The 21,749-nt window shown below is 52.6% G+C and overlaps 1 protein-coding gene across 1 annotated transcript in view; it reads right to left on the reverse strand.

The window, feature by feature from the left end:
• The window catches only part of LOC122539586 (long-chain fatty acid transport protein 2-like), a 24,282-nt gene extending 17,585 nt beyond the window's left edge, over nt 1–6,697 (reverse strand). The window contains exons 1-3 of the mRNA XM_087981278.1: nt 6,158–6,697; nt 963–1,166; nt 468–626 (exon numbers count right to left, since the gene is read on the reverse strand). Coding sequence (XP_087837404.1) covers nt 468–626; nt 963–1,166; nt 6,158–6,632 — 838 coding nt within the window. The 5' untranslated portion in view covers nt 6,633–6,697. The remainder of the gene's footprint in view (nt 1–467; nt 627–962; nt 1,167–6,157) is intronic.
• Between the last annotated feature and the right edge of the window lie 15,052 nt (nt 6,698–21,749).

The raw sequence follows: 21,749 nt of genomic DNA on the forward strand, positions 1-21,749 counted from the left end.
CAAACCTAATGGCCATTTCACAGGATGTTCTAAATTCAGACAAGAAAATGTTTTCACATTCTCCCTCTCTGCTCTTGGAACTGCCTGTCTCTCTGTGGTTCGAGTTTTGTAGTTCCTCCCTTCTTTAAACAACTTTCCTGAAGTCCCTCTTGATGTCTCCACACACACACAGACACACACACACACACAGACACACACACAGACACACACACAGACACACACACAGACACAGAGACATACACACAATGTGATACAGATAAAGAGAAATCTTTAATCCTGATCTCTAGGTTGATTATTAACAAAATGTTATACTTTAAACCAAAGTCAGTCACCTTTTCCTCAGCAGTTTCAAGGACCTTATTTCAAACAGCTGAGGGAACAAAGAACAGCAAAGGAGTTTAGACCATCCCAAGGCCATGCAACAGGGTAAAAACCATAAAGGAGCAAATTTAAATTCGAGAACCTACCTGCGTAAATGCTGCCACAAATTCCAATTATGGAACCAGCACTGTGGTAAAGAGGCAGAGTGGTATAAATCACATCATTGCTTTGGATACCACAAGTTATAATGAAGGAGACCATGCGATGTACCCGAGCGTGAGTGATGATGGCAGCTTTGGGTAATCCTTTAAACCCAAACAAAAAAAAGAGTTGGATCACATTAGACCCATCATTTGAAATTCTCCAATTCAGTACAAACAGCTGGAGCATAAAGCAATCCCGAAGACCCATTTCACCGTGACATTAAAAAGATTTGATATTTATCCTCTTGTATGTCACAGCAGTCAGTGTAACAGAGCTCATCTCAGTCAAAATCAAATTATCACTCAAAACAGGCATATTTTCCTGCAGTAGCAAAATTGTCTCAGGTACAAGGACACAAAATACCTAATAAAAATGTAATAATTACAGAATATGAGAGAGTGGGAAAACTGTGCCTATTTTAGAATAAGTAGAGATACCTGTTGTTCCAGATGTATAGATATAGGTAAAGGGGGTTTTGAAGGTAACGTGCGATCGGAGGGATCGAGGTAATGGCTGGTCAGATGCAGCTTGAATCTCATCTTTCCCAATGCTTTCTGTGGTACACTTGTCATCCAAAATGAAAACAGTGACATTTTCTTCTCTTAGACTGGGCAGCACATCCTCCACAGAGCACCTCAAGTCTGCAAAAGACAGAAATCAACATTCACTGTGTACAGATCAGTTTGTCTATAATGACCCTATTCCAAATGTAACAGGAAATATGATGCTGACAGAGAGTACAGATCACAATCTTATAACAGCTTATAAATGTCTGTATATGCCAAAACCTTTTTTAGAAGCTTGAATTTCTAGTGATCGATTGAAAAGATCGCAACAAGGTTTGTAGTTTAAAAGAGTTTTCTGTAAAAAAAATTCAGAATAATGTTGAAAAATCACTTACAAGGGGAAAGTTTTCCCTGGAGTGTCAGAGGTTGAGGGGTTATAAAATTATGATAGGCATGGGTAGGATAAACAGACAAAGTATTTTCCCTGGACTGGAGAAGTCCAAAGCTGGAGGTCATGAGTTTAGGGTGAGAGGGGAAAAAATTAAAAGGGACCTAAGGAGTAACTTTTTCCACGCAGAGGGCGGTGTGTATATGGAATGAGCTGCCAGAGGAAGTGGTGGAGGCTGGTACAATTACAGCATTTAAAAGGCACCTGGATGGGTATATGAATAGGAAGGGCAAAGTGCTGGCAAATGGGACTACATTAGGTTGGGATAACTGGTCAACATGGATGAGTTGGACTGAAAGTTCTGTTTCCATGCTGTACATCTCTATGACTCTATAAATGAGGATGTTCACTGATGATTGCACAATGTTCAGCACCATGCGCAACTTCTCAGATACTGACGCAATCTATATCCAAATGCAACAATATCTGAACAATATCCAGGCTTGTGCTGACAAGTGGCAAGCAACATTCACACCACACAAATGTCAGGCAATGACCATCTCCAATAAGAGCCAGTCTCCGCATCACCCCTTGACATTCAATGGTGTTACCATCACCAAATCCCGCATTATCAATATCCTTGGGGTTACCATTAACCTGAAACTTAACTGAACTTGTCATACAAACACAGTTGATATGATAGTAAGGCAAAAGCTAGGAATACTGTGGTGAATAACTCACCTCCTGATTCCCAAATCCTGTCCACCTTCTACAAGGCACAAGTCAGGAGTATGATGGAATGAACTGTGTGTGTCTAACTGGGTGCAGTTCCAATAACCCTCAAGAAGCTTGACACCATCCAGGACAAAGCAGCCCCCGCTGGATTGGCACCACATCCACAAGAACCCATTCACTCCATCACTGACACTCAGTGAGTACTATTTAAATGATGCACTGCAGGACTTCACCAAAGATCCTCAGACAGCACCTTCCAAATCCATGACCACTTCCATCTAGAAGGATTGGGGCAGCAGATACATGAGAAGATCACCCTCTGCAAGTTCCACTCTAGTCCACTCATCGTCCTGACCTTGAAATTTATCACTGTTCCTTCAGTGTCTCTGGGTTATAATCTTGCAATTCTCTCCCCAAGGGCTCTGTAGCTCAATCTACACCACATGGACTGCAACGGTTCAAAAAGCAGCTCATCACTGTCTCAGGGGCAACTGGGGACAGGCAATTAGTGCTGACCCAGCCAGCAATGTGCCCATTCACAACTGAATTAAGATTTAGAAGGCAGGTTTGTCCATATAGATGGGCATACAGTCCATATGGATCATGTCCACCACTCCTGCCCTCATCAATCGCCTTAGTTACTTCCTCAAAAAACTCAATCAAGTTTGTGAGACATGATTTCCCACGCACAAAGCCATGTTGATTATCCCTAATCAGTCTTTGCCTTTCCAAATACATGTACACCCTGTCCCTCAGGATTCCCTCCAACAACTTGCCCACCACCGAGGTCAGGCTCACTGGTCTATAGTTCCCTGGCTTGTCCTTACCACCCTTCTTAAACACTGGCACGTTAGCCAACCTCCAGTCTTCCGGCACCTCATCTGTGGCTATCGATGATACAAATATCTCAGCAAGAAGCCCAGCAATCACTTCTCTAGCTCCCCACAGAGTTCGAGGTACACCTGATCAGGTCCTGGGGATCTATCCACCTTTATGCATTTCAAGACATCCACCACTTCCTCCTCTGTAATATGGACATTTTTCAAGATGTCGTCATCTACAACAGGCACCTGGAAGTACTCAAGGATGCCCTCATAAGAACGGGGTATGATGCTCAACTCATTGACCGCCAGTTCCGACGTGCCACAGCGAGGAACTGTAATGACCTCCTCAGGAGACTACACGAGCTGTAACCGACAGGGTATCTTTCGTTATCCAGTACTTCCCAGGAACGGAGAAACTACGCCATGTTCTTCGCAGCCTATCGATGAGGATGAGCACCTCACCAAGACCTTCCCCACACCTCCACTTCCCACCTTTAAACAACCACCAAACCTCAAACAGATCATCGTTTGTAGCAAACTGCCGGGCTTTCAGGACATCATACAACCTTGTCACGGTAGACGCTGCAAGACGTGTCAGAATATTGACACGGAATCCACCATTACACGTGGGAAACCGCTCCCAAAACATGTTCCTCAAAGATCATGAATGCGTGTGTGGGGGGGAGGTGGAACGTGGGTGTTTGGGGGAGGTGGAATGTGGGTGTTGGGGGGAGGTGAAACGCAGGTGCCTGGAGGATGCTGGTGTTGGGGGTGGGGAATGCTGGTGATGGGGGTGTGGGGTGCTGGTATTGGGGGTGAGGGGGTGCTGGTGTTGGGGGTGAGAGGGAGATGCTGGTGTTGGGGGTGAGGGTGCTGATGTTAGGGGTGGGGAATGCTGGTGTTGGGGGTGGGGGTGCTGGTGTTGGGGGAGGAAGTACTGTGTTGGGGGGGCTGGTGTTGGGGGTGAAGGGGTGCTGGTGTTGGCGGTGCTGGTGTTGGGGGTGCAGGGTGCTGTTGTTGGGGGTGAGTGGGTGCTGGTGTTGGGGGAGGGGGATGCTGGTGTTGGGGGTGGGGAATGCTGGTGTTGGGGGAGGGGGGTGCTGGCGTTGGGGGTGAGTGGCAGCTGGCGTTGGGGGTGCTGTGTTGGGGGAGGGGGTGCTGGTGTTGGGGGTGGGGAATGCTGGTGTTGGGAGTGGGGGTGCTGGAGTTGGGGGTGGGGGAATGCTGGTGTTGGGGGTGAGGTGTGCTGGTGTTGGGGGGTGAGGGGGGCTGGTGTTGGGGGGTGAGGGGGAGATGCTGGCGTTGGGGGTGAGGGGGAGATGCTGGCGTTGGGGGTGAGGGTGTGCTGGTGTTGGGAGTGAGGGGGGCTGGTGTTGGGGGAGGGGGGCTGGTGTTGGGGGTGAGGGGGTGCTGGTGTTGGGGGTGAGGGGGAAATGCTGGTGTTGGGGGTGGGGAATATGCTGGTGTTGGGGAGAGGGGGGCTGGTGTTGGGGAGAGGGGGAGATGCTGGTGTTGGGGGGGGGGGAAGATGCTGGTATTGGGGGAAGGGGGAGATGTTGGTGTCGGGGGAGGGGGAGGTGCTGGTGTTGGGGGAGGGGGAGATGCTGGTGTTGGGGGAGGGGGAGGTGCTGGTATTGGGGGAGGGGGGTGCTGGTGTTGGGGGGAGGGGGGCTGGTGTTTTGGGGGATGGAGAGATGCTGGTGTTGTGGGGAGGGGGGTGCTGGTGTTGGGGGTGAGGGGGAGATGCTGGTGTTGGGAGGAGGGGGGTGCTGGTGTTGGGGAGGGGGAGGTGCTGGTGTTGGGGGAGGGGGAGGTGCTGGTATTGGGGGAGGGGGAGGTGCTGGTGTTGGGGGGAGGGGGGCTGGTGTTTTGGGGGATGGAGAGATGCTGGTGTTGTGGGGAGGGGGGTGCTGGTGTTGGGGGTGAGGGGGAGATGCTGGTGTTGGGAGGAGGGGGGTGCTGGTGTTGGGGGATGGGGTGCTGGTGTTGGTGGGAGGGGGAGATGCTGGTGTTGGGGGAGGGGGAGGTGCTGGTATTGGGGGAGGGGGGGTGCTGGTGTTGGGGGTGAGAGGGAGATGCTGGTGTTGGGAGGAGGGGGGTGCTGGTGTTGGGGGATGGGGTGCTGGTGTTGGGGGATGGGGTGCTGGTGTTGGGGGTGAGGGGGAGATGCTGGTGTTGGGAGGAGGGGGGTGCTGGTGTTGGGGGATGGGGTGCTGGTGTTGGGGGAGGGGGAGATACTGGTGTTGGGAGGAGGGGGGTGCTGGTGTTGGGAGGAGGGGGGTGCTGGTGTTGGGGGAGGGGGAGATGCTGGTGTTGGGAGGAGGGGGGTGCTGGTGTTGGGGGAGGGGGAGATGCTGGTGTTGGGGGATGGGGTGCTGGTGTTGGGGGAGGGGGAGATGCTGGTGTTGGGAGGAGGGGGGTGCTGGTGTTGGGGGATGGGGTGCTGGTGTTGGGGGAGGGGGAGATGCTGGTGTTGGGAGGAGGGGGGTGCTGGTGTTGGGAGGAGGGGGGTGCTGGTGTTGGGAGGAGGGGGGTGCTGGTGTTGGGAGGAGGGGGGTGCTGGTGTTGGGGGATGGGGTGCTGGTGTTGGGGGAGGGGGGTGCTGGTGTTGGGGGAGGGGGAGATGCTGGTGTTGGGAGGAGGGGGGTGCTGGTGTTGGGAGGAGGGGGGTGCTGGTGTTGGGGGAGGGGGTGCTGGTGTTGGGGGAGGGGGAGATGCTGGTGTTGGGGGAGGGGGAGATGCTGGTGTTGGGAGGAGGGGGGTGCTGGTGTTGGGAGGAGGGGGGTGCTGGTGTTGGGAGGAGGGGGAGATGCTGGTGTTGGGGGAGGGGGTGCTGGTGTTGGGAGGAGGGGGAGATGCTGGTGTTGGGAAATATGCCAGTATGCCTGCCTTGCTTGTGTGTGAACGTGCTCAGGGTCTGTTCCATGTTGCTGTTGTGATGATATTGGGGGGGGGGGGGGGGGGGTGCAGTTGGTGTACGGATTGGGGAGGAGGATGGTGACTGTGACCCTGGGGACAGGCAAGAGCGGATTGTCCTGGAATACCCCAAACTAAATCTGCTCATGACGGCGAATGTGCAGGGAAATGGTGGGAGGTTTTTGTCCTCGGGGTCTGGAGGCAGGTTTGGCACCAGTTTGCTGTGGGCTGGGAGCTGGTTAAAGGATTGAGAAGTTGCTCACCTTCTCCGACGACGAGCACCCGAGGGGCACAGCACCGCAGGCAGTGGAGCAGGGACCTCGCCCTGATGTTCACGTTCAGGAAAGCCACGGGGCAGCCGAGTTTAGCGAGAGCCAGCCAGACCGAGATAAACAGGGGCTGGTTCCTGAGCAGGATGGCCACACAGTCACCCTGGTGGAGGGCAGCCCGACCCTGCAGCACCCTGGCCAGCCGGTTACTGTGTCTGTCCAGCTCCGAGTAGGTGAAAGGCCGGCCCTGGTACATCAGCAGCGCCTTGTCCGGCTGCTGCTGCACTCTCTGCAGGAACACATCGAGCAGAGTGACCGGGGGCTGCCTCCTGCTGTATCTCCAGGTCCGCACCGCCAGCCTCACCGCCCGGACAAACACCAGCACATCGTGGCCCAGGAACGGGCACCAGCAGCGCACCAGGAGGCCACTCAGCACAAGGGCTAGCAGGAGGCCGAGGAGAGCGAGCATTGCAGCGGGGAGCTGGTGCCGCCGGGATCCGGAACTTGTACAAACCGAGAGGGAGAGACTTCCCCACCCCCACAGGGCCAGCCTCCCGGGAGGGGGGGGGGGGAGGGGAGGGGAACTCCCGGGGGGGGGGGGGGGTGGAGACCTCTCGGGAGGAGGGGGGGGGGGTGGAGAACTCCCGGGAGGGGTGGGGAACTCCCGGGAGGGAGGGGAGGGGTGGAGAACACCCGGGGGTGGGGGGAGGGAGACCCCGAGGGGTGCGCTCCGGGAGGGGTGGGGGGAGTCTCTGTGTGGGGAGAGGAGGTCGGGGATCGGGTGGGGGGTGACCCTGGGGGGCGATGTGTTCACCCAGACCAGCCCCGGGGGAGGGGGAGATCTTGCCCAGAAAGCGGGCACTCTCTCCCGCAGCCTCACTGACCTGCTCCCCTTGTCAAGGGCTGCACAGAGTCTGGCACGGTGGCACAGCTGCCTCACAGCGCCAGACACCCGGGTTCAATTCCCTGCCTCAGGGGACTGACGGTGTGGAGTTTGCACATTCTCCCCGTGTCTGCGTGGGTTTCTTCCGGGTTTCTTCCAGTTTCCTCCCACACTCCAAAAATGTGCAGGTTAGCCTTGCTAAATTACCCATAGTGTTAGGTGTAGGGGGGTGGGTTGGTGTGGACTTGTTGGGCCGAAGGGCCTGTTTTCACTCTGCTCCCTGTTGCTCAATGTTCCGCATGAGACCACCTCACCTAATCAGCATTTTTGCTATTTGGCAATCCCATCCATTCTCCAGTTCCTGATTGATAATCAATAACCAGAGAGTATTCCGTTCTGAAGAAGGTCTCTTTGAAATCACAATCTTTCCCCTTTGTCCCTTCACCTGACCCATGGCACCATGTCGAAAAGTTGTGATTTTAAATAAACCTTTTGGATTAGGTTAACACTAACACAATTGATCGCTTGGAACCCGACTTACCCCTCATAACATTAGAGCCTGTGTTGATACCAGAAACCTGTCTGTTCATGCTACATTCCCCTGAGAATACATCACCCCCTGCATTTTCCAAAACAGGATACTTGCTTGAGATGGGGATAGCCACAGAAGACTCCTGCACTACCTGCCACTCCAACCTCTCACCCTCACAACGCGCAGCCCTCCAATCCCTCTGCTCCAATCCTGACCTCACCATCAAGCCAGCGGACAAAGGGGGTGCAGTGGTAGTCTGGCGCACTGACCTCTACATCGCTGGAGCCAAACGCCAACTCGAGGACACCTCTTCCTACCGCCCCCTTGACCATGACCCCACCCCCCATCACCAAACCATCATCTCCCAGACCATACAGAACCTCATCACCTTAGGAGATCTCCCACCCACAGCTTCCAACCTCATTGTCCGGGAACCCCGCACTGCCCGGTTCTACCTCCTTCCCAAGATCCACAAGCCTGACCACCCTGGCCGACCCATTGTCTCAGCATGCTCCTGCCCCACTGAACTCATCTCTACCTACCTCGACACTGTCCTATCCCCCCTCGTCCAGGAACTCCCCACATACGTTCGAGACACCACCCACGCCCTCCACCTCCTCCAAGACTTCCGTTTCCCCGGCCCCCAACACCTCATCTTCACCATGGATATCCAATCACTCTACACCTCCATCCGCCATGACCAGGGCCTCCAAGCCCTCCGTTTTTTCCTCTCCAGACGTTCCCAACAGTACCCCTCCCCCGACACTCTCATTCGTTTGGCCGAACTGGTCCTCACCCTTAACAATTTCTCCTTTGAATCCTCCCACTTCCTCCAGACCAAAGGGGTAGCCATGGGCACACGTATGGGCCCTAGCTATGCCTGTCTCTTTGTTGGCTACGTAGAGCAGTTGATCTTCCGTAATTACACCGGCACCACTCCCCACCTCTTCCTCCGCTACATTGATGACTGCATTGGCGCCACCTCGTGCTCCCGCGAGGAGGTTGAGCAATTCATCAACTTCACCAACACATTCCATCCTGACCTTAAATTTACCTGGACTATCTCTGACACATCCCTCCCCTTCCTGGACCTCTCCATCTCCATCAGTGACGACCAACTTGACACTGACATTTTCTACAAACCCACCGACTCCCACAGCTACCTGGATTACACCTCTTCCCACCCTACCTCTTGCAAAAATGCCATCCCGTATTCCCAATTCCTCCGCCTCCGCCGTATCTGCTCCCAGGAGGAGCTGTTCCACCATAGAACACACGAGATGGCCTCCTTCTTTAGAGACCGCAATTTCCCTTCCCACGTGGTTAAAGATGCCCTCCAACGCATCTCATCCACATCCCGCACCTCCGCCCTCAGACCCAACCCCTCCAACCGCAACAAGGACAGAACGCCCCTGGTGCTCACCTTCCACCCTACCAACCTTCGCATAAACCAAATCATCCGCCGACATTTCCGCCACCTCCAAACAGACCCCACCACCAGGGATATATTTCCCTCCCCACCCCTCTCCGCCTTCCGCAAAGACCGTTCCCTCCGAGACTACCTGGTCAGGTCCACGCCCCCCTACGACCCACCCTCCCATCCTGGCACTTTCCCCTGCCACCGCAGGAATTGTAAAACCTGCGCCCACACCTCCTCCCTCACCTCTATCCAAGGCCCCAAAGGAGCTTTCCACATCCATCAAAGTTTTACCTGCACATCCACTAATATCATCTATTGTATCCGTTGCTCCCGATGCGGTCTCCTCTACATTGGGGAGACTGGGCGCCTCCTAGCAGAGCGCTTTAGGGAACATCTCCGAGACACCCGCACCAATCAACCAAATCGCCCAGTGGCTCAACATTTCAACTCCCCCTCCCACTCTGCCGAGGATATGGAGGTGCTGGGCCTCCTCCACCGCCGTTCCCTCACCACCAGACGCCTGGAGGAAGAACGCCTCATCTTCCGCCTCGGAATACTTCAACCCCAGGGCATCAATGTGGACTTCAACAGTTTCCTCATTTCCCCTTCCCCCACTTCATCCTAGCTTCTAACCTCCAGCAACTCGATCCCCTGACCTGTCCGGACTTGTCCGACCTGCCCAGCTCCTTTTCCACCTATCCACTCCACCCTCTCCTCCCTGACCTATCACCTTCATCTCCTTCCCCACTGACCTATTGTACTCTATGCCACTCTCTCCCCACCCCCACCCTCCTCTAGCTTATCTCTCCACGCTTCAGGCTCTCTGCCTTTATTCCTGATGAAGGGCTTTTGCCCGAAACGTCGATTTTGCCTGTCCTCGGATGCTGCCTGAATTGCTGTGCTCTTCCAGCACCACTGATCCAGAATCTGGTTTCCAGCATCTGCAGTCATTGTTTTTACCTGCCTACCCCTCCTACCTTTCCTGGAGTTAACCTATTTTTCTGATCTATCTATCTGTGGCTTTTCTCTCTTCCTATAACTGCAATCCATCACACCCCCTAACTTTTGTAAGTTCCTCATTGCCTCTAACTGCTGCTCCAACTGATCCATGCAATATGATAGGATCCACAACCAAAGACACTTCCTGCAGATATAATAACGGGTAGGATAGAAACTCTCCATAAACTCCCACATCCAATAGGAAGAGTACATAACTCTACTAAGGGCCATCTTTGTTCATTCATAATCTATAGACCCAGAAAATAACATCATCTTATTGCTCTACAAAACACTGCTCCAGGCTAACTTAATACTTATGGCTTATATTTTTAAAGTTTAATCAAGAGACAGATCTCAAAAAAACACGTAATAAAGAAAGAACCCACTCTACTCACAACTGTAGATTTACAACAAGGTTACACTTAAAAACTGTGCGCTTATCTGTTCCTGTGCTGTGAACTCTCCCCAACAGATTTCTCCAAGGTTAGCTGTGAATTTCACTGTTTGTTCATTTTGCCTTGCCACACTCCGATGTCCAGAGATGCATGGACTCAAAATGTGTAGATTCACTGCTGTGTCAGACGGTACAGGTTTCTTTCCCTGACAATGTGGCCTTTGTCTGTCTTACTCCTTTTTAAAGTGCCATTGATTTGATCTTTTGTCCCCCAAAGTTCCAAAACAATGCAACAGAATATAAAATAGTTAACCGGTCTATGCTTTGTTTCCCCATTGTATAGGAAACTACATTGTGAGCAGCAAATGCAGTAGACTAGATTGAGTGAAGTGAAGGTGAATTGCTGCTTCACCCAAGAGGTGGGTTTGCACCTTGGGCAGGTGTTACACATTCTGTGAGTGCAGGGCAGGATGCTGTGGGGAAGTATTGGCAGTGGAGGCAGAGTGGACTAAGACATCCCAGAGGGAAAGGTCCTTGCAGAAGGCTGACATGAAAATTGCTCTCCACTTCTTCCTGGGGAGAGAGGGCCTGCATCATTCCCAATCCCCACCACCCTCCTCCACCTGGCCAAACTGAACTACCTCACTTTTAACTCCTATCACTTTTCTTTAGGTCAAAGGACTAGGTCAAAAGGTTAAGCCCCAGTTATGCCTGTCTCTTCCCTTCTTTGACATCTGTTTCCACTTCTGGGAGTAGCCTGGTCACTATATCCAACACAAACCCATTGATCCCCACAGCTACCTTAATTATACAGGGTGAAAGTGTAGACTGCAGATTCTTGTTTATATGTAGCAGAAACCTGTACTGTGTCTGTTCCTTTTCTTTCTCTGCATTAACATTTCATCTGCTGTGTATGTGCATTTCACTAATCTGTGTCCTTCTGAAGTCAGTTGTTACCCTCCTCAATGTGTACTAAATTTCCAAATGCTGTGATATGAACAGATTGATGAAATAAGAGCATAGTTCAAAGAATAAAGAAAATTTACAGCCCAGGAACAGGCCCTTCGGCCCTCCAAGCCTGAGCCGATCCATAGTCCGAGACAATTGGGGGGGGGTTGGTGGACACATGCTGTTGCCCTTGCAGCTGAGATAGATGCCCAACAGGCTCCCTTCACCCATTTTAAAGATAGATGCCCAACAGGCTCCCTTCACCCATTTTAAAGATAGATGCCCAACAGGCTCCCTTCACCCATTTTAAAGATAGATGCCCAACAGGCTCCCTTCACCCATTTTAAAGAAGAGATCCAGTGGGTATTAGGAAATGCTCCCACGAATTGGAGCAGGGGAAAGGGGAAAGAGCCTCTGAGTATGGGGAACGATTATTTAGGTGTACCAGGAGTGCTCAGGACAAGCAAATCCAGATTGTGGGGACCGGGTGGTCATTCAGGCTTTTAGAGATAGGCTCTTTAGAGTCCATCAATCCATCTTGAAAATGGAAATGATAATGTCCCAAAATTATGACGACCTGGTAGAGGGGGCTTGCAGGCTGCATGAGGCTGAAGCTCCTGCAGTAAAAATAAAACCTGACAGAGCAGCCTATCAGAACAGAGGTGAAGGCAGAACCAAACTATCCTGTCACAACTGTGGCTGACAGGGACACTTTGCCAGAGACTGTAGGACCCCACAGGCATGGAACAGGACAAGAAACAGTCTAAAGTACTGCAGCCACTGCAATAGAGCAGATCATACAGAGGCAGGGTGCTGGGAAAAGCATGGGAAGCCCCCAAACAACACCCGGAATACCGCAGAAACCTGGGACCCCTGAGATCCGCAGAGCTGACAACCAGCTGCTCCCATTCATAAGGGTAAGGGAGAGGGGAGAGTTTACGTGCCCGCTGTAGTTGGAGGTAGAAAGTGTGAGATGTTGGTAGACACAGGAGCAGCCGTATCTATCACCAACTTACCCTTACCCCACACAAACAAAATGATCCACCTTTCCTGGGTAGGAGAGGATAAGACACCCACTTACTTAAGCGAGACTACCCTCGTGGAAATGAATGACATATATTTCCCTGTGAGATTTTATGTATGCCATAATAATGAAGGCACCATAATGGGTAACGATCTCATGAAGGAATACGAAGTCTTGATTGACTGTGCAAAAGGCAAATTGATCTGGCCAAAACCGGATGGTCAAAAGACCGAGACCAGGAAACTTACAAGTCACCTTGAGACGATTAAAGTAGCTACAGCCACCAGTAGGAACTAGAACCTCGAAATGGGGGGATTCGGAGCCATCTGCACCTGCATTCCCAAGGCATGGGCAGAGACAAAGTTAGACACAGGTTTAGTCAGGATAGACCCTATAATGGTGTCCAGACCACAGCATAAGCCCCACCGGCAAGCCTGAAGCAAAGGAGGCCGTCATGGAGATGGTTAAAGGAAGGACCAGTGAGACAGGGAATCCTGAGAGAAACCACAAGCACAACCAATTCCCCAACATGGCCAGTAACAAAGCCTGGTGGGAGTTACTGATTCACCATTGACTAGACAGAGCTAAACAAGATCACCCCCAAATTGCATCCTATTGGAGCAGACCCCTCCACCATTCTAAACAGATTGACTATCAAGCACAACATTTTCACAGCGTTAGACATGGCCAACAGATTCTGGTCCATCCCACTATACCCTAGATCCCAGAATAAATTCACCTTCACAGTAAGGGACAGGGACTACACGCGGTCTCGCCTGCCAGAGGGGTTCCACAACAGCCCCATTATTTATCACAGAGTGATGAGTGACACCCTCAACAAAAAGATTCACCAGAAGGGAGCGCTGCTGTCCCCAATATGTGGACCATATTCTGATTGCTTCGGAGTCGGACTCAGGACAGCAGGAAGCTTTACACCAGCTGGCAGCCCCAGGGTTAAAGGTCAGCCCCACAAAAGCACAAATTGGACAAGCACAAGTCCTATACCTGGGACACCGTATATCCCAGAGACACAAGAAAATGCCAAGCGACCGAAAGAAGGCAATTCAGCAAATGCCGCGCCCCCGTTACTGTTAAGGGGAGTCAGAAAGGTCTTGGGGCTATTTAACTGTAGCCGGGGCTATATACCAGAGTTCGCAAAATTGGCCAAGCCGATTCAAAAACTAATCAAAGGGGCAAACCCGCCTCGGAACCCGTGACCAGGGGGCCAGGACAGGAAGAGGTTTACAGTGAGCTAAAAACTCTTGTTAATATCGGCTCCCGGGCTTGGGCTGCCAGATCCCAGTAAAGACTGGCACATACACTGTAATAATGAGGGAGGATTTCACTCCGCAGTGGTCACACAGGACCACGGTGGGAGGAGAAAACCTGTGGGGTATTACTGTACCACAAAAGGGCCAGTAGGAATTGGGCTGCCCAGATGCAGAGCGGCCTTAGACTGTGCTGCTTGGGTTGTGAGGGTCAGCGAACCCATAGTAATGACAGGGAATGTCATCCCCCAGACCAAACACACCCGAGTGGAAATGTTAAACACTGGAAAGCTGAGGGCCGTCTCCAACATGAAAAGGGCAAAGTGGGAGGCAGCTGTCCTCCGACCAAGGCAGTGCGTGGGAATAGTTAGGGATACGGGAGAAAACACAGCCAAGGGAATTCAGGACACAGGGGAACCACACAATTACTGACACATGGATGGGGATGAAGATGGGGTAGGGTAAAGGATACCCCCCCAGACACAGCCGGTTAGACCCTTTTTATGGATTGGTCATGGAAATATATAGGTAAAAACAATTCTCCATCCTGCAGGCATGCTGCCTGTATTCCTGATGAAGGTATTTTGCCCGAAAAGTCAATTTTCCTGCTCTCGGATGCTGCCTGAACTGGTGTGCTTTTCCAGTATCACTCTGATCCAGAACATGGAAATATAGAGCAGGGTCGCCCCGCACAGGATGGGCAACAATAAACTAGAGACTTTAATGTCAGGAAGAATTGACGGATGTCAGTCTGCACAAGTAGCAGAGATAGTAACGCTGACCATAATAATGCTGACCAAAGCATTTGAGCTGTCGAAGGGGAGAATTGTGAACATTTATACAGATAGCCAATATGCCTCTGGGGTTGTACATGACTACATGGTTCCATGGGGGAGAAGAGAGTTCACCACCGCTGGGGGATCCCCCATCCAACACCAGTCAAGAATCCAAGCACCAGCGAACAGCCAAAACAGGCGACACTAATAAAAATCACAGCGCACCAAAAGGAGCCAGGGACAGGTAGTTCAGGCTGACAAACCGAGCAACCTAGAGAGCCTTACAGCAGGAAACCATCGATGAAGGTCCAATAGTAACAACTGAAGTAGCGGAAGATGCCATTCACATTCAGCAGCTGCAGGAGGACACCCCACAGGCAGGGTGAGAGAGAGAAAGAGAGAGATGGAGAATGCAGGGAGCACTTAAAGGGAGGACAGTGTCTGGAGGCGGGCGAACAAGGTGGTAGCACCAGCGTGCAGACAAAACACCTTGTTCGGGCTGTACCACGGACTCTCACATACAGGTAGGGAAGCTACTACAGCAAGTCAAGGGAGAGAGAGAGTGGTGGTGGAAGGGAATGGTAAGAGATGTAGCCAAACCACTGCTGCAGACGCATGGTTTGTGCACGGCAGGTAGACCCATAAAAGTTAGGACGGGACACCAACCAAGGCCAATGGGACCCTGGGAACACCTCCAAATGGATTTCACGGGGCCACTACCACCTTCCCGTGGGAAAACATACTGCCTGGTCATCGTAGGCCAGTTCACCTGGTGGGTAGAGGCATTCCCCATCAAGAACTGTACTGTTACCGCTGTAGCCAGGATTCTAGCAGAGGAGGTAATCCTGAGGTGGGGGGTACCCCGGCGGATCATCTCCAACCAAGCGATACATTTCACAGGCAAAGGTTTGCCTCCTACGAGGGATAAAACAAAAAAATCATGTCCCCCATCATCCCCAGAGATCAAAGATGGTAAAGAGAATGAACAGAACCCTTACAAATGCTTTAGCTAAGGACATACAGACATCAGGGAGGATATGGGCCGTACTAATGAAGTTAAGAGCCGCCAAGGCTAACACCAGACGAATTAATGACCAGGCCAGCAATGCAAGTACCAGAGACCATTATAATGGGCAGGACGAATGTAGGTTCGCTAAAAGGCAAAGTTCAGAGATATGTGCTGGAATTAAGGAATGCGTAAATTGGTAACTGAGAGAGGTAAAAACAATGACTGCAGATGCTGGAAACCAGATTCTGGATTATTGGTGCTGGAAGAGCACAGCAGTTCAGGCAGCATCCGAGGAGCAGTAAAATCGACGTTTCGGGCAAAAGCCCTTCATCAGGAATAAAGGCAGTGAGCCTGAAAGGTGGAGAGATCAGCTAGAGGAGGGTGGGGGGTGGGGCGAAAGTAGCATAGAGTACAATAAGGTGAGTGGGGGAGGAGATGAAGGTAATAGGTCAGGGAGGAGGGTGGAGTGGATAGGTGGAAAAGAAGATAGGCAGGTAGGACAAGTTATGGGGAGAGTGCTGAGCTGGAAGTTTGGAACTAGGGTGAGGTGGGGGAAGGGGAAATGAGCAAACTGGTGAAGCCCATATTGATGCCCTGGGGTTGAAGTGTTCCGAGGCGGAAGATGAGGTGTTCTTCCTCCAGGTGTCTGGTGGTGAGGGAGTGGCGGTGAAGGAGGCCCAGGACCTCCATGTCCTCGGCAGAGTGGGAGAGGCAGTTGAAATGTTGGGTCACGGGGCAGTGTGGTTGATTGGTGTGGGTGTCTCGGAGATGTTCCTTAAAGCGCTCTGCTAGGAGGTGCCCAGTCTCCCCAATGTAGAGGAGACTGCATCGGGAGCAATGGATGCAATAAATGATATTGGTGGATGTGCAGGTAAAACTTTGATGGATGTGGAAAGCTCCTTTAGGGCCTTGGATGGAGGTGAGGGAGGAGGTGTGGGCGCAGGTTTTGCAATTCCTGCGGTGGCAGGGGAAGGTGCCAGGATGGGAGGGTGGGTCGTAGGGGGGCGTGGACCTGACCAGGTAGTCACGGAGGGAACGGTCTTTGCAGAAGGCGGAAAGGAGTGGGGAGGGAAATACATCCCTGGTGGTGGGGTCTGTTTGGAGGTGGCGGAAATGTCGGCGGATGATTTGGTTTATGCGAAGGTTGGTAGGGTGGAAGGTGAGCACCAGGGGCATTCTGTCCTTGTTACGGTTGGAGGGGTGGGGTCTGAGGGCGGAGGTGCGGGATGTGGACGAGATGTGTTGGAGGGCATCTTTAACCACATGGGAAGAGAAATTGCGGTCTCTAAAGAAGGAGGCCATCTCGTGTGTTCTGTGGTGGAACTGGTCCTCCTGGGAGCAGATCCGGCAGAGGCGGAGGAATTGGGAATGCGGGATGGCATTTTTGCAAGAGATAGGGTGGGAAGAAGTGTAGCTGTGGTGGTCGATGGGTTTGTAAAAAAATGTCAGTGTCAAGTCGGTCGTCATTAATGGAGATGGAGAGGTCCAGGAAGGGGAGGGAGGTGTCAGAGATAGTCCAGGTAAATTTAAGGTCAGCGTGGAATGTGTTGGTGAAGTTGATGAATTGCTCAACCTCCTCGCGGGAGCACGAGGTGGCGCCAATGCAGTCATCAATGTAGCGGAGGAAGAGGTGGGGAGTGGTGCCGGTGTAATTACGGAAGATCAACTGCTCTACGTAGCCAACAAAGAGACAGGCATAGCTGGGGCCCATACGTGTGCCCATGGCTACCCCTTTGGTCTGGAGGAAGTGGGAGGATTCGAAGGAGAAATTGTTAAGGGTGAGGACCAGTTCGGCCAAACAAATGAGAGTGTCGGTGGAAGGGTACTGTTGGGGACGTCTGGAGAGGAAAAAACGGAGGGCTTGGAGGCCCTGGTCATGGCGGATGGAGGTGTAGAGGGATTGGATATCCATGGTGAAGATGAGGCGTAGGGGGCCGGGGAAATGGAAGTCTTGGAGGAAGTGGAGGGCGTGGGTGGTGTCTCGAATGTATGTGGGGAGTTCCTGGACTAGGCGGGATAGGACAGTGTTGAGGTAGGTAGAGATGAGTTCAGTGGGACAGGAGCATGCTGAGACAATGGGTTGGCCAGGGTGGTCAGGCTCGTGGATCTTGGGAAGGAGGTAGAACCGGGCAGTGCGGGGTTCCTGGACTATGAGGTTGGAAGCTGTGGGTGGGAGATCTCCTAAGGTGATGAGGTTCTGTATGGTCTGGGAGATGGTGGTTTGGTGATGGAGGGTGGGGTCATGGTCGAGGGGGCGTTAGGAAGAGGTGTCCTCGAGTTGGCGTTTGGCTTCAGCGGTGTGGAGGTCAGTGCGCCAGACTACCACTGCGCCCCCTTTATCTGCTGGCTTGATGGTGATGTTGGGATTGGAGCAGAGGGATTGGAGGGCTGCGTGTTGTGAGGGTGAGAGGTTGGAGTGGGGTCGACAGGTTGAGGCGGTTAATGTCCCGGCGGCAGTTGGGAATGAAGAGGTCGAGGGCGGGTAGTAGGCCAGCGCAGGGTGTCCAGGTGGATGCAGTGTGTTGGAGGTGGGCGAAGGGGTCCTCGGAAGGTGGGCGGGAGTCCTGATTGTGAAAGCTCAGAGGCGGAGGGGGTGGAAGAAGTGTTCGACGTCACAGCGTGTAGTAAATTCATTGATGCGTGGACGGAGGGGGATGAAGGTGAGTCCTTTGCTGAGGACTGATCATGTGTCCTCAGTGAGGGGAAGGTCTGGAGGGATGGTGAAAACTCGGCAGGGCTGGGAGCTGGGATCTTGTGTGGGTGTGGAGCTGGGAGTGGGGGCGGAGCCGGTAACTGGAGTTGATGTGGTGGTGGGGGGGAATGGGGGTGGAGTCATGAGCAGGGGTGATGTTCCCCTCAGAGTTCTGGGGGTGGGGATAGTGACAGTGGGGTCTGTGGGGGGGCGTGTCAGCAGAATGCAGTGAGTGGTGTTGTTGGGGGCAGAAGTGGTGGCAGACATGGCAGTGGGGGGGGCGGAAGTCACTGAGCGTGTGACATCAGCGATGATTTGAGGGGCGAAAGTGATGTCACATTGATGCATGAGGAATTGTGAGGGGCGGAAGTGGCTGTGGGAATGGCCATGATGGGGGCGGAAGTGACATCATCAATCAGCATAGGGGTGGCAGCTGCACCAGCTGCATGGCTAATGGCGTCCAAGCAGCTCCAGAGGCCGGGGGAATCTTCTGGAATGTTTGAGGAGCGCTGGTTATGGAGGTGGGTAGATAAAAGTTTGTTGTACTTGCAGTTTTTGATGTTTGAGATGGAGATGAAATACTGTTTGTTGAGAGTATGAATTCTCCTGAGGATGTCGTACAGAGTGGGTCCTTTGCAATTCTGAGAGAGTGTGGCCCTCAGCTGAGGCAGGGCAGACTGTAGAGAGGTTAGGTGCCGGCGCATTGCTGCAAGCGTGGAGCGGAGGATCTTGAAGGTGAACTGTTGCTGGTGTTTTTGAATCTATTGTCTGTACTGTTTGTCCTGTTCGGGTCCAAACTCTGCTGGTTTAAAGGTGGTCCGGAGTCCGTGTGGGATGAGTTGGTTACGGAGGCAGGTACTGAGGAAGCAAATGTGGCTGTGATAGCGAGTCTGTTTCAGGACATGGTTGAAGAGCTTCAGGGCAGAGGAAATGACCTGGGAGTTGCAGTGGGAGAGAGACTCCCTGAGATTCTTGTAGAGAGAGGAGGAAAACTTCTTCAAGGCAGGCATCATTGCAAGAGGATTCGCAGTAGGGTTAAAATCAACGAGGTAAAAACAATGACTGCAGATGCTGGAAACCAGATTCTGGATTAGTGGTGCTCGAAGAGCACAGCAGTTCAGGCAGTACCTTAGGAGCAGTAAAATCGACGTTTCGGGCAAAAGCCCTTCATCAGGAATAAAGGCAGAGAGCCTGAAGGGTGGAGAGATAAGCTAGAGGAGGGTGGGGGTGGGGAGAGAGTAGCATAGAGTACAATAGGTGATTGGGGGAGGGGATGAAGGTGATAGGTCAGGGAGGGTGGTGGAGTGGATAGGTGGAAAAGGAGCTAGGCAGGTAGGACAAGTTATGGGGAGAGTGCTGAGCTGGAAGTTTGGAACTAGGGTGAGGTGGGGGAAGGGGAAATGAGGAAGCTGTTGAAGTCCACATTGATGCCCTGGGGTTGAAGTGTTCCGAGGTGGAAGATGAGGCGTTCTTCCTCCAGGTGTCTGGTGGTGAGGGAGTGGCGGTGAAGGAGGCCCAGGACCTCCATGTCCTCGGCAGAGTGGGAGGGGGAGTTGAAATGTTGGGCCACAGGGCGGTGTGGTTGATTGGTGCGGGTGTCCCGGAGATGTTCCCTAAAGTTCCCTCCCCCACTCACCTATTGTACTCTATGCTACTTTCTCCCTGCCCCCACCCTCCTCTAGCTTATCTCTAGCTGCCTGAACTCGTAACTGAGGGACAAGAGCAAAAGGACAAGGCAGGGGAACTCGACACCTTCCGTGAGGTCCCAGCAGCTGGGAGCCGTGTCCTTGTCCGAACCCGGCCGGAGAAGCCAGGCTCTGCCCCAAAATGGAATGGGCCGGACGAAGTTATGATCAGTGGGGACACCTGCGCCGGGATAGACATAAGGGGGAAAGGCATGCGGCAGCCAACCGTGAACTAACCTGACCATCCCCCAGGCACAGGCACGAACTGTGAGCAAGGGGAGAGGGAGAGCACCGAGAGCACAACCAAACAAACCAGCCAGAGGCCCGCATCAAACGGCTGACAAGACACAGAAATCACCGCCTGTTGCCGACCTCCTATTAACCTCATTTAACTTTAATCATGTACATGCTCGGGTGTATATTACTGTTTCTAAATGTTGCGATAACCGAAAGCCCGTGGGGATTTGTGGATAACCTCTTTCACAAAACTCACCTACATTTACATGGGAACTGAACTGTCTGTTACCCCTGTGTGGACCCTTCGCGACTTCCACACAATAAATAGCTCAGGGGCGCGATGTAAGGGACAGCTCGGAAACAGGGAAGGTGTGGAATTGATCAAACCCATGGGGCCGGGCATCCCAACAGGGGGAGGGAAGGACCTATTTAAACATCGCTGATTACCCACTCTGTTTCATGGGGCAGGGGTGGGGATGTGTTTAAAACCTGGTACCTGTCATGCATGCAGACACAATGTACTCACCAGCTTGTACAGTCGCCTGGGGACAACTTCCCTGCACATGCACGAGCAGGCGAGATTGTATGTGACTGCGGGACAGTGCTATGGGCACTCACGTCAGCTCTGCCACAGGGATATTCCCGTTTAATACCGACCAGCTGGGGGGGGGGGACAAACGGGGAGTCGGAGGGCGAGCTGGGTAGACAGACAGGCCCAGGAACAGGACCCTGTATGTTATCGTGCAGCGAAGGCATTCGTTTCCTTATTTAAGGGGATTTATTGGTGCACCCAAACCTTTTCGCAGTGTCCCATGTCCCAGCGGGAGACAGGTTCCGAGAAGGATAGTGACCCGCTCCATCAGCCGGGAACTCTGTGCTGATTGGCAGATCCCCACCACACTGGGATCATCATTGGGGTATGGGTTTTTGGGATCTGTCTTTGGAAGGGCTGGCAGGAGTTCTCAGCGCTAAAAACGGAAACTCCATTCTGTGTGGATTGACAATCTTCGGGAACAATAGATCAAAGGCTCTACAATCAATCAATGGTGAATTGGCTGAGCACACGGTGGGTGATCAGTTAACCCAGAGAGGGGGAGTATGGACAATCATTGGTGACAGTATAACCCGTGTCATTGACAAATCTTACAATATTACACAGGCAATCAATACCATTGGGGACCAGCGAGATGACTTCAGGCAAGGAGCCCCGGGAGGACAGAGCTGGTGAGTATGGCTGATGGGTAAACCCTGGGCTCCCTGTTTGGCACACGGGATTGTTCTCCTTATATCACTCATACTGGGATCCTGCTGACATCTCGGGTGTTGAAAGCTTTGCCATAAGGTGCTCCTGACGCGGGCTGTGCCAGCAGCAAGTATCACCACAGCGAAAGTCACACTCCTTGACACCCCTCGGGACGGGGAGACCTTTAAAAAGGCCTCCCTCAATATGTAAGTTGGGTGGTCTGCGGGACATCCCCAAAGTCGTCTCCTTGACCACAAAGTGGGGAGTGAAGTGAGAGTTGACATGGGGCACACAGACACAAGATGGCCTCTGAACCATTACATGGAAAAATACAGCAAACACAGATACTGCCTGAGGCTAACAGGATACCAGCTCAATAGGCACAGAGCAGAGATAATTAGTTTAAGGTGAGTGGGGGGAGAGAATACACATCAGTAACATCTACTACCCGCCGAAGTGTCTGAGTGCAGCCACTA

The sequence above is a fragment of the Chiloscyllium plagiosum genome, unplaced genomic scaffold (genome assembly GCF_037043375.1).
Source record: "Chiloscyllium plagiosum isolate Xiang-an unplaced genomic scaffold, Cpla_swu_hap1 HiC_scaffold_39, whole genome shotgun sequence".
NCBI lineage: Eukaryota > Metazoa > Chordata > Chondrichthyes > Orectolobiformes > Hemiscylliidae > Chiloscyllium > Chiloscyllium plagiosum.